Source organism: Corvus brachyrhynchos, unplaced genomic scaffold (genome assembly GCF_000691975.1).
Source record: "Corvus brachyrhynchos isolate BGI_N302 unplaced genomic scaffold, ASM69197v1 scaffold115, whole genome shotgun sequence".
In the NCBI taxonomy this organism is placed as follows: Eukaryota; Metazoa; Chordata; class Aves; order Passeriformes; family Corvidae; genus Corvus; species Corvus brachyrhynchos.
Genome location: NW_008239553.1, coordinates 5,995,907 through 6,012,917, shown reverse-complemented (window position 1 = coordinate 6,012,917; position 17,011 = coordinate 5,995,907). Strand labels below are relative to the sequence as shown.

At 34.4% G+C, this 17,011-nt stretch overlaps 1 protein-coding gene across 5 annotated transcripts in view; it reads left to right on the top strand.

Moving 5' to 3' along the window:
* Nucleotides 1-16,512, top strand: part of FUT8 (fucosyltransferase 8) — a 90,154-nt gene extending 73,642 nt beyond the window's left edge. For all 5 annotated transcript variants that reach the window (XM_017742074.1, XM_017742076.1, XM_017742077.1 and 2 more), the window contains 3 exons: nucleotides 1-97; nucleotides 5,933-6,083; nucleotides 9,786-16,512. In XM_017742074.1, the coding sequence (XP_017597563.1) occupies nucleotides 1-97; nucleotides 5,933-6,083; nucleotides 9,786-10,103 (566 nt within the window). In that variant the 3' untranslated portion in view covers nucleotides 10,104-16,512. The remainder of the gene's footprint in view (nucleotides 98-5,932; nucleotides 6,084-9,785) is intronic.
* Nucleotides 16,513-17,011: the final 499 nt, after the last annotated feature.

Here is a 17,011-nt window from a genome sequence, read left to right as displayed (position 1 = left end):
AGCGGTTTGAACTTCTTGCTCGCAGGATGCATGTTGATAAAAAAAGAGTGTATTTGGCTACAGATGACCCTTCATTGTTGCAAGAGGCAAAGTCCAAGTAAGATGAATTATGTTTATATTACAGTTCCTTCCAGTTACCTTTACAATTTCTGACTATTGCGCACACAAGTTTTAGTGTAGGTGGTTTTTGTATCCTTTATTCAGTTAAGATTGCATTTCATTTTCCAGTGATTTCAATTTCTCTCTCGGATATGTGTTTTTGGGATTTTTTTTCTCCCAAGTATGCTTTTCAAAGCTTAATGTTAAAAATCTAGAAGAGTTGAGCAAGATACCTGTGATTATGTAAAAACAAACTAATGATGTAGAAGGAAGGTAAATATAAATAATATATGTATAAATAATATAAATATAATAAATACACAAATTCTTATTGAACATACATATTAAAAATAAACTACTTAGGAATATTGTAAAAACTGGTAATATATTAAAAAGCATCACCTGTCCAAAAAACACCAATCTGTGAACAGTTGACGGAGGAATTTTTGTAAGTGAAAAGCTGATGATGAAGCTCTTCCCTCTTTCAGAAGGACTTCTATGGTGATAACATAGAAGACTTTCACCCTACATGTTGAATAATTTTGTCCTTTAATATATGTGAGATTCTGAACTTCTTACAGTGTCTTTGTCCCTTTCTTTGCTCTGTGCCCTCTTCTAGCTCTCTAGATATGGATACATAGTAAATGTTCATTTACTCCTACGTGGCCTGTATTTCCTTGTAAATTAATACTTCTAATTAATTAATTAATACTTTTTTAAAATCAAGGCAACTTGATTTTAAAGTTGATCAAAGTAGTGGCAAATTTTTGAACTCTTCTATTCTTCATGACATTCTTGGAAAAATATAACATACTACATGACAGATTTTCTTTGGACATGCAAGGTAAGCAGAAAATGTTATTTTGTAGTAGAAGAATTTTCTACAGCATTGAAAACCTGTCTATTTCAACTGTGCTGTTTCTGTTTTTCTTTCCTATCTATAAAAGGCTGCTGTTTAAAATTATGGTGTTTTGTAAAAACTGAATGAACAAACAAACTCCAGATGATGGCAACCTAATCCTTCCTTTTTTGTATGTGTAGAGGCAAGAACAATAGCAGAAACAATGATAGCATTTAAAATGCAAATCTAAACAATGAAAAGACAGGTAATACAAAGTTGAGATTATAGTACTTAATTCATTATATTGTCCTAAATAACTTTAATAAGTGTTTGTAACTTAACAGAATTCAATATTGATGTAACAATATTAGTTATGCATTTTTATTTTTAACTTTCAAGCCTTACCATTCTTTGTGAATAATGAGATGCTCTCCCTGTAAACATATCATCCCAATTTTTCAATAGCAACAAAAACTAATGTAGAATTGTAACTTGTTCAGTACAACAATACTGAATTTTATTAAGAATTACAGCTCAAGTCCATACCAAATCACAATTTTACTTTAATATGGTAAGATACAGCTCAGTAGTACAGCATTAATTTTATGTTTTCTTCATAAAAGGCATAGAATCTGTAAGTAGTGAAGAACTTTTTATGTGTTACGGCTGAGTTTTCAGGTCACAGCTTACACTGAAACATAATTTCCTTCGTTGCTTGCACCCTACTGTTGCTTGCAGCTTCAGATGCCTTGAGTAGAAGGCATTTGAAACTTCCTGTGATTTCAGAGAAGGCAGGATGCAATTTGATGTTTGGGCATTTAATAGCATCTGAAGGCAGGTTAAGGTCATGTTTTGGCAGTAAAGAAGCTTTTCTTCCTCTTCTTGTGAAATCAACTATAGATTGGTTTACACTTCTGACAGAAATGTTCTAGTCACATTGAACTACCGAGCTTTGATAGAAACAGCTGTCACATTGCAGTAGCTTATGTTGCATTCATTATTTGGTGCAGTAATATTAGTAAGTCCTAGATACTGTATCTCTACATGAGTGACTGGCTGTCAAACAGCGTTGGCATTTAAGTAAAGAAACTCTAGCCAACATTCACATGAATAGGCATGTTGTTTCTAGCAAGAGAAGTATTTTAAACTATTCATAGTCATGAAAACAGAAATGTTTTGACTTAAGTTTCAGAAACTTCCCTTGCAGTCAGATGTCTACCAACTGCAAGTACAGTAGTAAAGATAGTGCAGTCACTACCACCAGTTTGTAGAGTGTTTGTGTTCTATTTCCAGAAGAAGGAAAGAAGTGACATATTTTCAGAATTAGGATTATGTAGAACAACTTTAGTAGAGAGTAGCATGGTTGAGAGTTCAGCAACTGCAATGATCAGACGATTAAAGCATGTGACAGCTTCTGGTATTTATCTTAGATAAGTGATGTGTTAGGGATGGTGTAAATTGCTTTCTCTTTGGCTGATTTAATCGTTTTCACATGCAAATTTTTGAATATCTGGTATATCTATTTCTAGTCTATAATACTACTTGAAGTATCTTCTCTCTTTAGGGTATTCAAAATAATACAGATGACATATACATACATTTTTAAGATATCATATTTAATGTGTTTCTGGTTTGTATATGAACCTGTTTAGGTGTCTTTCTCTTGTACATGAGCACAAAAATTCAGCAAATATTATTCTTCCTTCCAGAATGTCTACCTGTAGAGTCATCTTTATTTTCTTTTTTCTCCTTTTTTTTTTACTGTTTATTTACTTCCACAGTAGCACGTTAATGTCTCTTCTCCCTTTATCCTATCTGTAGTTTGGCCAACCCTCCCCACATAGTATGCCTGATACATAGCATTCAGCAGTGCTTCAAAGTACTAGAATCTGATGAACAGTTCATATCTTTTCCAATTCTTTTTAGAGCACCTGTACATAGGTTTTAAGAATCTATCAGATAGCTTTAGAAGAACTGGGTATTATTTTTAGATATGTGGAAGAGATACACTACATATATGTAATCCAATACAAAGGAAACAGAGTTGTGCCAGTTTCCATTATTTGGTTTTATCTTGGAACAGGCTGCCCAAGGAGGTGTAATACCACTGTCCCTGGAGGTATTTAAAAGTCATGTACATGTTGCACTTCCAGGACGTGGTTTAGTGGTGAACTTGGCAGTGCTGGGTTTATAGTTGGACTCAATGGTCTTAAAGGTCTTCTCCAACTTAAATGATTCCTGGGCCTTTCCTGTTTCAGAAAAGAGACTGTGAGTAAAGCTAGGAGGCATCCTACACAACATTGTGTTTCAGTGATTCTGTCAATAAAAATATGACAACTTACTATGTATGATTCATTTTCTACACATTCAGGAATCCTAGTAATGGGTTTGTGTCCATGTTCTACTTAAAAAGAAAAAAAATCCCCAAAAACTTACAGTTAAAGTATTACATTATTCATAGTATAAATACAGATGGAAAATGGAATGGAAGGAAGCAAGAGCTAACTATAGAGCTTTGGTAGTTTCATTTTCTTTCTTCTTTGCAGTCATTGTGGCAAGAATAGCTTCAAATAGAATCTACAGCACTGTAGGGAGTGGGAAGGAGAATTAAACCTCACCTGAAGTCAGTGGGCCACATATAGTTTGAGAGGAGTGTGCATCTGGCCTTTTTCTGTATTTTTCTTTATGCTCTGCTTTCAGCATGTGTTGGAGACAGGGTAGTGAACCAGAAGGTTCTTTGGTCACACTAAGTATGGCTGCTATTTCACTCATATTTTAAAAGAGACCTCTTCTCCCAAGCATGAATGTAGCGTTGTGTGTGGGAGACAACATAAAAGTGCTTGTTTGAAAGCTGAAAAATGTGAGTAGATAAATTACAAGCTTTGATGACTGTTTTGAAGAGTGGGCTCTGAAACCTTTGGTTAGATGAATTTGGATCAACTTTATAAAATGGAATGAAAGGCCAGATCTAAAAGCATCTCAGAGACTGGTTCCAGAATAAAGGAAAGAAGGAGAACATTTTAAATATATGCATTAAAAGATGCGTAAATAATTCTGACCTTTTGTTTTTTACCACATCCAATATGACACTTTTTCCCCTGTGCTTCATTCCTTAAAGTTATTAGAGTGATCTTTTGCTAATAAGAAATCAGATTCTTCAAGAAAAGTTCTTTTGTATCTGCTCAGCATGTGGATTCTGATTTTTGAAGTCTGAAGGAAGTGATTAATTTTAGTGGTATTCCTGATACCAAGAACTTCCAAAGGGGTGTGCAAATATCTTTACCATGTTTATTGTCCCTAGAAATGCCATCTCCTATTAAATGTTCTTTGTGTTGCTCCACTCAGAGTTGTTTACTGAGATAAGACTGATGCTTATCTCTGTTTCTCAGCTAGTTCTTAGAGTAGAGGATGACGTATTTCCTTTTGGTCTGTACTTTTTTTTTTCTTTAAAAAAAAAATTAGGAATATGATTAACACAATGGAAATTGGAATAGAATGTGTCCCAAATATTGTGGTGTCATCTGTTGGGTTTTGAGAGCTAGTTAAATATTGACAAGAAAAAAACTATTTATAGCTTCATATGCTTCTGTAATTTCTCAGAAGGGGTATTATCAGTTACTCTAATATTATTTCCACCCTCTCTTTTTTTTTTTTTTGTTGGTTTTGTTTTGTTTTTTCTTATTTTTTAATATAGTAGGAACTTTCCCTGACATTCATGATCAGGTACACCCATACATTCCACATCAAACGTGGGCATTTTGCATACAGTTTTTTGATTTGCTTTTGAGATAAATTTGCTGATTTGGTAGTCCCAAAAGCCAGCTATAGTTGTCCATTTCACTTTCGAAGACAGTTTCTTCATATTTTTAACATTGAAATGGAATAAATTAGGCATGTTCTTACAAATGTTATATTGGCTGCCTTGCTCTCTTGTGAAATGTATTATTTATATTTGCAATGAAGTTATAAATTTGAAAAAAAAGCTTTTATATATATATATATAGTTTTGTTTTATAGTAAGTTGTGTAGTTGAAATTTTGTAGTTGGCTGGTTAGTTATGCGAGTTGCACTTCATGATTGAAATATAATTGTTGTGTAACAGCAATGTAGTTACTACCTTTGTTACATCTGTAATAATTGTCTTTGGTAGGAGGCTGACTGAAAATTTAATTATTCATGCTCCTTGCCACAGTTTCTTTCAGATTTCAGTTACCCAATACAGAAGTGTAAATTTTTTGAGAAAGACCATTATTTTCCAGTATTTTTTAAAGGATTTTTTTTTTATTTTTAAGTTATTGCTACATGATAAAATCTTTTATTTTAATATAACATAAACTAAGGTTTTATATTTCAAATAAAATATTTTGACTTAAAGTAGTACTTTTTTTTTTTGTAGTAAGTCAGGAAAAGTGTATTGGCATGGAGTTTTACATTTATTTCCTTTTGACCAGTGAATTGGAAAATTTGTTCTCCATATGGTCTTAAGAACTGGGAAAGACTTTTTAAATTCTTTTCATTAGTTTACATGCCTTTACTTAATATGTCCCTTTTACAGGTGACTGGTTTTTTTTGCACAGTGTCCTAATCAGTATCTAATAGTATGGTAATAAATGTAGTCTAGTAAAGTCAGAATCCTGTATCCTATTTAGCAGTAGAGAAAACTAAGTGGTCTGACTATATTTCATCTAAAATCAGCATCATTTACAGAATGTGGTATATACTTCCTGATATTTCTTTCACTTCTTCTACTTTGTTATGTATCAGACAGACTTACAGCATCTTTGTATTTAAATTTTTTTCTAGATGAAGAGAGGGCATGCTTGGAGGCAGCAGTAACATTCTAGAAGCTTCAGCAAAATTGTAATTAATTTCCTGTAAAGCAGAGGCTCACTTAAACAAATTAACAACCTTATCTTGCAGCAGAGGTAATGCTTCTTAAAAAAATAAAAATGAACAGAACAATGCTATTAACTGTGCATTGTATTTTTACAGGTATCCAAATTATGAATTTATCAGTGATAACTCCATATCCTGGTCAGCAGGACTGCATAACCGATACACCGAAAACTCCCTAAGAGGTGTCATTCTGGATATTCACTTCTTGTCTCAGGCAGACTTCCTGGTCTGCACATTTTCATCCCAGGTAAAGTGCAATGCAGATACAATGTAGATTATATGTAACAGTTCTAAATCATTGTTTTCTTCTTGTTTCTGTTTATAAAAATCTGTTTTAAGATTAAAACCACAGCAAAAAGTCGCCAAGCAGGATTTTGTGACTGATGTGTTGATCCCTCTAATTCACATATGGCAAGATTTCAATCAGATTGAATGTTTTTACTTGCTGTTGTCGTTATTCTCTTAGGTGACACAATCACACATGATTTTACTATTAGATGGAAGTGGACACAAAAATCAAAAGTTAAAATTCACATAAAAACTAAATGCTTTCCACAGCCTCAAATGTAAATTGTCTGCTGCACTGCAATGAAAAATAAGTAGCAAGCATAATATTAATATTAATATATGGTCAATACAGTGATATATTGTCTTTGACAGGCATAATTCTTAATAAAATTGCTGTAGCAAGAAGACAGCAAAACAACAAAAAGTACAGAAAAGTCTCTTATCCCTCAATCATGCTTGTGCATATTTTTTTACCATTTTATTTACCACTTTATTTACCATTCACCACATCCTGTTCAGAGAATGACATTTTATAGCATATTTAAAGATTATTAATATAGGCTTTTTCAGACCATAGACATGAGTAAAATCCAAAGTAAAAATCTTCACTAAGAAGAGCTGTGAGGAGCCATCCACTTTAATAATAATAGTTTGATTTAACTGAAGTACATCCACTGAATGCATATCACAGTGAAAGAGGTGAAACCTACAGCTGTATGTCTTAAATGCAACATGTGCATTGGTGTAGAGACAGTTCATGGTCTGAAGGAACAATTATATGGTCTTGGGTCAAAACATAATGAAAAATCTGTAACATTTTCTGCTATTGTTGTATTCAGATGGCTGTGTTAAAAGTGATAAATGTTTGCTTTAAGTAAACCCCTGGTTATAAACGTAGTTAAGATGATACAGGTTGATCAAGATCTCTGGAGGGCATGATACAACCCCCTTCGAGGGTACCTTTGTGGTACATGGTGTCTTTGAGCTCAACTCGCATTCTGTTTCACCATGCATTTGACAATAGACTTGCTTATTGGATAACATATTTGGTTTTCCAGAGTTGGAGAAAATTCTACTGAAGTATAGGAAATCCAGTGTTAGATTGTTACTGTCAATATCTGGACTATGAATTTGGTCCAGTAATTTACTTAATTTTTTCTAGGCAATTTGTTGTGCTTTAATAATTCTATCTCCTCAAAAATAATTTAATACCAGTTTTTCTGGGCATGCAACAATGTGGGTCTCTACAGAATCTTCATATATTGGGCTTTTCTAAGGTCTGTTGCAAGTTTTCCCACCATTCATAAAGTTTTCTTTCTATGGATTTAAAATTTGATTCTCTAATATTTGCATTGCTATGCCTGTCCTTCCATCAATTAAATAAACCATTTGATAGTCACGTTGGCCTTGAAGGTAAGCAAAATAAGGCCATTAATGACCATCTTCTGTCCAATAGGTATGAACAGAAAATAAGGTTAAAAATGTATTCTTACGTATTTCCAATGTGGTTTTGGGCTTTCTCATTAATCAATTCTATGCTGACTTTTTTTTTCCATTTTGCCAAAAAGAGTCTAAACTTCATTACAGAGATATTAAGAGAAAATGGTGCTACATGTGAATAGAATCAGGAATTCCCCTGTAGTAATTGGGTTTTATGGTGCTGAAACCAGAAGAACAGTGGTGTAAGCTGAAGAAGAGATATTTCATTAAAATACTGTTTTTAAGGAATTAGTCCCATCATAACGGAGAGTCAGGGGAAACAACCTACCTTGACACTGTATTTCAGCAATGTCACATTAATTGAATAGACTAATTAATTAATTAATTTTATAGAAAAGCTGCATGGTAGTTACACAAATCATAACACAGTAGGAGAATTAAGATTACAAATTACAGCAAAGATTTTTTTTTGGTTTCTTCAGTCTTGATTTAGATGAAATTGTAGCTCCCTCTGACTGATGTATTTTTCTTCATAACTTCGTTTCTTTCCAGAATTTATTAGTCTTTGTATTTTTCATTGTACATGTAAGTATACAGGCTGCAGAGCAAGGGATCTGGCAATAAAAAATGGGAGGCTGGCTTTAGCTATATTTCTGCATGTGCATATTTTGCCTGCTGTCCTCAACAGTTTACAGTTTAGTTACCCAGGTTTGGTGCTACAAAGAAAACAATTGCTGAGCGGAGCTGTTGAATGTTTTGTGTCAGATATGCAAGTCACACATGCTAAAAGCATTTCTACTGAAAAGATTTTAAATTTTTGTAGCGTGTATTCTCTGCATCTGCTTCCTGGGGTACACACACATGCAGAGAACAAAACCAAAATAGTCACAGAAGCTATAAAATAAATAGTCTTCTGCAAATAAATGGGTAGTCAAATTTGTTTCTATATTACAGTGTAATATAGTACCAGTGTAACAGGTACTTTGAAATAATTAACTTCAGCCTGATCATCTGAAAGGTACTTCTGAAAACTTATTTTAAAGTTCAGATGCAGAGGGATAAAAGGAAATCTATTACATTTTTAAAGCCAATGCCTCTCTCAAAGGAGCTAGGAAAGTACAAATACATCTAGTATGACTGATCAAAGTTCTATTCACTGTATCTTCAAAGGGAGAAAATAAAAGTAAAATCAAGCTTTGCTATATTAACATAGACTGAAAGTTATTAAAAAGCTCAAATGCTTCTTCATATTGAAGAAATCTGCTGTATTGTTAACCAACCTTTATCAAACTTATGCAAAATCGGAGAAAGATACCGTAATGGAAGTCAGAAGTCAGAAAACTCACAGTAGCCAAGGCGGACACCTGACAGAGAAGAGCTTTCTAGCCAGTTGCTGAAAAGAGCTTTTTTTCATAAGCCTTTTGTGCTTCTGGCAACTCTGAGAAATACAACATAATTCTGACGTGGGACTGTGTGTTCAGTCTGGTGAAAATTCCCTTCATAAAATGGGACACAATGACAAGTAAAAGTGCATCTTTCTTCCCACCAATGTAGTTATTGCCTTGATGGAATTCTCTTGTCATTTACTTGTCTTCTAAGTTGCCAACAGTCACAATACTATCACTGTTCTAATATAAACAGCATTTTAAAGCCTTGGACTTATGGAACTGTTTGGTTGTGAAAATTTGAACTTCCCTTAGAAAAGTAAATGCAAGGCCTCGTTACTGCACGATAAATTTTGAAAATGTAAATTCAAAGGGAAGTAAAATACAATTTTTAGTAGTAGTAGTATTAGAAAAAGAAAACTAATTTGCTTTTATATCTGATTGGCTACAGATCATTCATTTGAAAAAGCTGAATAGCTAGTGTTCGTGTAGATGTTTTCATTTTATACCGAAGAGTAGACTGTACTAATTATTTACCTATTTATTTATTTGTTTATCAAATCTAATCACCAGAGGCCTAATTAAGATTCTCCAAAATGTCATGTTTTTTGTTAGTAAAGATGCAGGGATTCTGTGGTTTTTTTGGTGGGTGTTTTGGTTTGGTTTTTGATTTTTTGGGGGCTGTTGGTTGGTTGGTCGGTTGGTTAGTTGTTTTTTTTAACCCAGACATTCCAGAACCTGATCTTCTTGGGAAATATTACTTTACATTGGTTGTTGATTTCTGTGGTATATTTCAGTCACACACAATATTAATGACTTCTGTTTTTATTTCTAAGGTTTGTCGAGTTGCCTATGAAATTATGCAGACGTTGCATCCAGATGCTTCAGCGTATTTCCATTCTTTGGATGATATCTACTACTTTGGGGGACAGAATGCTCACAACCAGATTGCTATTTATGCTCATCATCCACGAACTGCTGATGAAATTCCTATGGAACCTGGAGATATAATTGGAGTAGCTGGAAACCACTGGGATGGTTATTCAAAAGGCATCAATAGGAAATTAGGAAGAACAGGCCTGTACCCATCCTATAAAGTTAAGGAGAAAATTGAGACAGTCAAGTATCCTACATACCCAGAGGCTGACAAGTAGATTAAAAAGAAGACATTCAGCAATTATTATAAAAAAGACTCAATTTTGATTGGTTCAAACCAGTCAACAACACACTAACTATTGATTTCTATGGGATTTGAATTTGCATTTTATCATGCAGTTAAAATCAAAGCCTTTGCAATGAAACTGGATCAGAAGTTGAGAACAAGTGGATGGGCTATTACCTGAACTTACTCTTAAACATTTTTGTTATATGCACTCTCACACATGCACACACAAACCCACGTACAACAGGAAAACTGCTGTTTTATACTTCTTGTCTCTTTCCAGGAGTTGTCCCAGTCATTAGTCTTACGTGAGCTTCGGGCTCTTTTCTCCGCCATTAATTGACAATAATGTTCAGACTTATAACACTGCCACATTGTGTAATTTGAGTGACATGAACATATTTTGTATGTGCAAAATTTGAAACATGGTGCCTATATTTGAAAAGTTTGTGACCTTTTTAGAAGAGCCATGCCTATTTCACTATGGGCAAGAGTCAACTTTCATCTGGTGTTACCGTGACCACTGAACTTGCTTCAAACAACAGAATCAGATTTCAGACTAGATTTCTTTACAAGTTTGGGGTTTTTTTAGCATTCCATTGATTACTTCTCATCATTAATAAAATAAAGGTTACATTCAACAATAAAGTCTCTTAGGAACTTTTGTAAACAATGCCATGAACAGATTCTTTAGTACTGGTAATTTCTGGACATTGCCTTTGATTGAAAAAAACCAACAACACAAAATCCGCAAACTAAGGAAAAAGTAGCCAGAGTTTCATTGAATTTTAGACACTTGTGTAGTTCAGCAGTTGTATAGGGCACAGTGCTGCTCAGCTTTGTGGACAGTAGGTAACAGCAGAATTACTTCAGTGGCTAAATTGCTTACATTTACCCTCTAACACTATTTTCTTACCCTTTCTCTTCTGAAAATAATTCGGGCTTTAGGGTATTATGGATGGCCACTTAGCATTCTGGCATTGAATGTAATTACTTTTAAGTAAAATACTGCAGGTTATCCCGTTCATAGAACCTGTCGGTCTGGACTACTTTAAAAAAAAATCTAACAGCTTACCCAAAAATAGTAGGTTTCAAGAAAATATACAAGGATGAATTTTTATGCATGTCATAAGATTGTTATTAATTCTTAGTGTTTTGAAGTCTGTTGCTAGTCAGCTCTCTATTAAGAAAAGAGGTAATTTACAAAATAATTTTACAAACAAATTCATAGATTTCATGGTTGTGTATATATATATAATATGTAAGATAGCAAGAAATTGTTTACAAATAAAAAGAATATATTAATAGTATTTTATTGGTTCTAGTGGAATCCAGTTTGGATCACTGGCAGTGCTGAAAATGTTTGCTATTCAGAGACTGAGAAAATGCCATGTGAGTAAAGGTTAAAACAGCATGGCTAGTTGACCTTAGCAAAGCAAAAGTATACTTAATTATGTTTATGAATAGACCAAGGACATTGTTAACATAATGAATGGATGCACTTGACCATGAATACATTTTAGACTGAAAACTAGAAGGAAGTCTCTGGCAATGTGCAGTTCAGCAGCAGGCTTCCAATTGAAATGGTGGTGAGATGGAACTGGATTGTTGTGTGAACGAATTACAAAGTAGTACTTGCTGACATTACTTACAGGACTGATCCTGTAGATCCCCTCCAGTAAGGTGTTCCTCAACTGAAAAATTATTTTGTGTCTTGAAAAAGAATAACAAAATCAAAGTTGAAAAACTCTGGGGAAAAAAGATACATTGATCATAGTGTTAAATAGACATATCAGTAAAAATGAGCATAGATACCAAATGAGATTTAAAGACTGATTGAAGGATAATGGAAAATTAGAAAGACTGTCCAGGAAGTGCTAAAGGTGACAAGGTCACCTTTAAAAAAAGGTAATTTTTGCAACAAAAGGTATCTAGAATCAACTGGTGTTTCTATGTCTTGAAGCTGCTAAGGAAGCAGCTTTATGACAGTAATTTCCTGTTCAAGTGATGCTGGTAAATTTTCCACTAGTTCAGGCAAATACGGTATTTCAGAGGTACAAATGTAGGCTAAATTATAACTTTTTTTTTTTTTACTTTATTTTCAATTGTACATATAAAACTACTACTACTTTCCTTTTCAACTTGAAAAAAGATCTAAACCCACGAACATTTCTTCCTCAATAATTAAGTCAATGCATTTTATTTTTGGGAAAAACTAGTTTAATTGTTTCTCCACAAATACTACATTAACTTAATTGATATTTAGAGATTTTGAAAATGTTTTAGTTTTTAAGCTATTTACGTAGAGCTTCAGAGCCCATCATTTTTAGTTCATTTCTGAGAGTGTGATTCAGAAATAGTATTCATAAATAAATTAACATGAAAATTTTGCCATAATCAGGTAACTCAGTTGAAAATACAACAAAAGAAAATAAATAACAGAATATCTGAGATGAGCCCAAAGGCAAGAAGAGCAGATCTTCTGGTGTGGTAATGAGAGAACTGAAAACACTGATGTTGTAGATGATGTACCTATTTAGTGTGGCAATTCTTCAGCAGACTGTATCTGACAAAATATTGGCAAGGTACACATGCCTCCTTACATATTCTGAGTACCTAATGAATAATTAGGTCATCGTCTTTGAGAAAATGATCATGAAATGATACAGAATTATAGCATTACTGTTAATAATTCAGAAATGTACTAATGCAGATGCTATGATCTTATTCCCCAGGGTTATATGATCCTCTAGTGCTGAAAATTCAGTATTTCTCAGAGGAAGAAATCTAGCAATACCCTGCTTGCTAGATGCATGTTTCTAGAGATTTGTTTCCTTTAAGACTACCAATTAGTTATATCTTGGAATCCTGAGACATTGGTACATTAAAACTGATTTTGTTTTATATTAACAAAATAAATATTTGAGACTTTATTCTCGGTGTACAGTGGCGAAGGATCCATGGGTACATGGAAAAGAGACCCCCAGATTTTGGTAGTGGCTCACAGAAAAGTGAAATAATAGGAAATAAAAATTTTGTCTCAAATACTTGGGAGAAAGCTGAATCTTTTGAAGGCTGTGAACTCATTAAGGTACTAGCCAGAAAGCTTGCGAGGAAGCAAGCATACATTGTGTTTGTTCTGTTTACCTTGTAGCCCTGCAACAATCTAGTCTTGTAACTTTTGCCTCATACCAAACCATCTTCTCTGACATCCATAAAACAACAAGCTTTCATACTGCCTTAAACAATTGCTGTTTAATTAAAATTTTCCTCTCTAAGAAACATTGGTGTGAATGTGTGCATATGCATGTTGCATACATAAAACCCACTATGAACAGCGCTCTTTTGTTCTTTGCTGTTTTACATTATCACTGTCGCATTCTCTGGAAAAACTGACTTGCCAGGTAAATGAAGTCTCTGGAAGCTTCATATTCTACATGCTGCTTAGAAGCTAAGAAATTTATTCTGAGTGGTTCAGTTAACTGGTCTTCTGTGACATCGATGTGCCACTGACCTGAGTTCTGTCCTTGATTTTCAGCTCAGCCCATGGTCAAATGTGTGGGATTTACAAGCTGTCTCTTCCAACATCCTGCCCATGTGAACTGCTGAGTATTATGGATTTGTTCATGAAGGATGATGTTTTATTTCAGAGTTTTTACATATTTTTAAATGCTTACCTTCAGATAAGTCTTTTGTTTACCCCTTCTATCACTGAATTTTAAGAAAACCTTAAGGAAAACAGGAAGATTTTTCACCTTTACCAATTTTCAGAAAGGAGAACTGATGATACCTTTTTTACAGAGAGATATTCACAATGTAAATGTTTCCTTCATAATGGGTTTTATGTTTCTTTGGTACGCAATTATAAAATAAGGCTCTTCTGAGGTAGGAACATTATAGAAAATAAGTGGAAAATTTTCATGACAAATTCTAGTTAGGGGGAGGGAGATTTTTCTTCATTCTGGTCGAGTAGTACCTACCGTTTGGAACCTTTTCATAACAGTGAATTGAACTTGGTTTTTCCAGGTCATTAGTTTCTTCACAATGTAATTTCTGATGTGACTGAGGAACCAGATAAAAATAATTTGCTTAATTTGGGAAATGGGAAGGAGAGAGAGTCTAGTAACACATGATATTGTGCTTTTAATTTGAGTTGCTATATCATCTTGTAAAGCCACAAATAAATATTTCAGTACTGGGTTAAGGACCTCTGCCAGTGAAATCATACTGCTATTGCGAGAAATACATAGAATTTGCAACCCTCCTTTTTAATTTTTGCCTAATACCAGTCGCAGTCGTGTATAAACATGGTCATATTCTGATTGTTGGGTTTTTTTATATTACAGTTTCATTCCGATTTTGGTGGCCTGGGAGCAGGTTGTCAAGGGGTTCAAAAGATTGTGTGGTTTTCTTATTGTATAGAATTAAAATTGTATTTAAAGCTCACTTAAATTCTAATTCCCTTAGGTGCCCCTAGAATTGTAATTGTAGTCTCCAGACTTTGGTCGAGGTCCTCTCTATGTAAGCTTACATGGAGCAAGACTGAAGCAAAGAAAGTTATTTATAAATATGAACTGCTTACAGGTTGTGTTTGACTTCATAGTATCCTGTTCATTTCTAAAAAGCATGAAACATGGCACTGCATGATGCAAATAAGAGGACAGTATAAAATTCCCAAGTCTGCAGGAAAGAATTGCTTCTCTGTTTGCCTGCATCGCTGGTTGCATTCGCTGTGTACAAGATTATTGAGGAAGGACGTAAGGCAGAGGTCTTTCAGCATTACTACAGAATCCTGTGCACTGATGTTTGCTGGTCTTTAGCCCTCTCAGTACTGTGCACAGACAATGCTGGTGATGTTTGCTGTTCAGTGGAATCCCTTTATTTTTTATGCTTGTTTCCTTTGACTCAGCTTGTCGGCGGAATCCTATTGCCACTGCAGTTCAAACAAGTTTGGATTAATGTAAAGGCCTGTCAGTTGTTTGCACAGAAATGTCTTTGCCATTGCTCAGAATTAAGGTCACACTTGGGCTGACTCCTCGGGAGGTGCTCTTGAGGGAAGGAGCTGTCTCCAGTGCACTGTACTGTACATGTTCTATAACTGCTGGCAGTACGTGTACTGGTTTTACTTTCAGTTTTGCATGATTTTTCCACTTTATCCAGACTCAACGTTTTCTTTTCATTTTAGTATATTTGTGAAGGGTTTTCTAGAGGATGGTGAGATGATGTCCCAAATGCCCTACATTTTCTTTAAGAAGTGTAACAGACCCCATCCCATCTCCTCTTAACTGTCTTAAAGATATCCTTAAGTTGCACCATTTTAATAGAAGCAGCTAGGTTGATGTTTCCTGAAGACTGTGCATTTTTTTGCCCTTCCATTAGCCCTGCCACCTACTTGAATCTGATCCTGATCTACTGTGGTTGTATGAACCTTCTTCAAACCTTTCTGCTTCACATATTTTGAGTTCCTTACCCAGTTGTCATTACTTGACCAGGATTCCAAGGGACTATTCTGTATTTGGTTTTTCATAATAACATGTGAAATTATATTTCTGGCAGATTTGTGGTTTTGTTTTTATTTTTTTAAAATGTGTTTTTATGTCATCCCTCATTAGTATAGTCAAAGATCCAAAGGGGAAACAACTATAATCTGATGCACCTGATAAGTGTTTAGGAGGCTTACAAGGCATAGAAATTCCTTTAATAGTAAGGTTTACAGCTCATACCATGACAAGTATCTTGACCAGATGAAAGATGTATTTTCATAGCATTCCCTATTCATTTTTGGCTAGTGCTTATTATACACTAATGCCTGCAGCTTAATTTGCTAGAGACACAATGTGGATGCAGTCTTTTTACAGGACCATGCAGCTTAATTTGCTACTCCTCGGCCTTGGATTCCTTTATTTTAACTTAGTGTTCCTCTCTGGCAAATTTGTGGGTTTTTTGGTGTAATACAGCTGCACTGTTCTCAGTTAATTAGTCCACTCCAAGCAAAGTCATGAGGATATTGCAGCTCAGCTGTGAGAAGCCACTAAATGTAGAGATTGCTGTCCAATTTGGCTGTCTACAGAAGATCCATCTTTTTAAGAAGCCAAGTACATTTGCTGATACCTCTCCAAATAGTAGCAAACTGGAAGAATGGAAGGAAACCAAAAACCAGGACATCCTACTTGCTTCTTTGGGAATGAGAAGGAATTGAGCCTGTGTTATGTTGGTGGGAGTAGTTCTCTTTAGTACTTCAGCTTATTGCTGGAGAATGACCTGTGATGATGAGTTTATAATTCTAAATCTCTGGTCAGTTTGTAACATCTATAAGATTTTGTTTTCACTTGAGAATAAAATTGTTATACACAATAAGTTCAGACTTGTGGAATTAAACTGACAGTTTCTTTCTTGCCTCAGATGGTGTGTTAGCTTTTCTTAAAATGATGGTTGCCTATGAATAAGATTCAGTTATTCAGCAAAGATAGAAAAATCTTGTTAGGCTGGCTTGACCATGTTTTAACCTGTATGTCAGTAGAGTTTATACAGGGGTTAGAGAATCTTTACATAATAGATTTAGGATTGATAGATTTGTTCCCTTAACTGTTCATTTTGCTCATAAACAACAGAAAAATTGTTTTGTTGCTATAAAGTTAGAGTTGCAATGTATCTCCCTGCTCAGCATGTATTTCTCATGTGCTATGGCTACTTTTTATTACACTGATTCATATTAGCTTGTTTGTATGTTTCTGTATTGCTCAGTCCTTTTGTCCAATGTTTAGACTATAAGATTTATGATCCAGGAGTTGCCTTTTTTTGTGTTTCTACCACTCTTGTCCCAGTGGGATTCTTCATTTAGTAGGATCCCTAGACAGTACAGTAATATGAATAATAATTGTAGCCATAAAATGGCTTAAA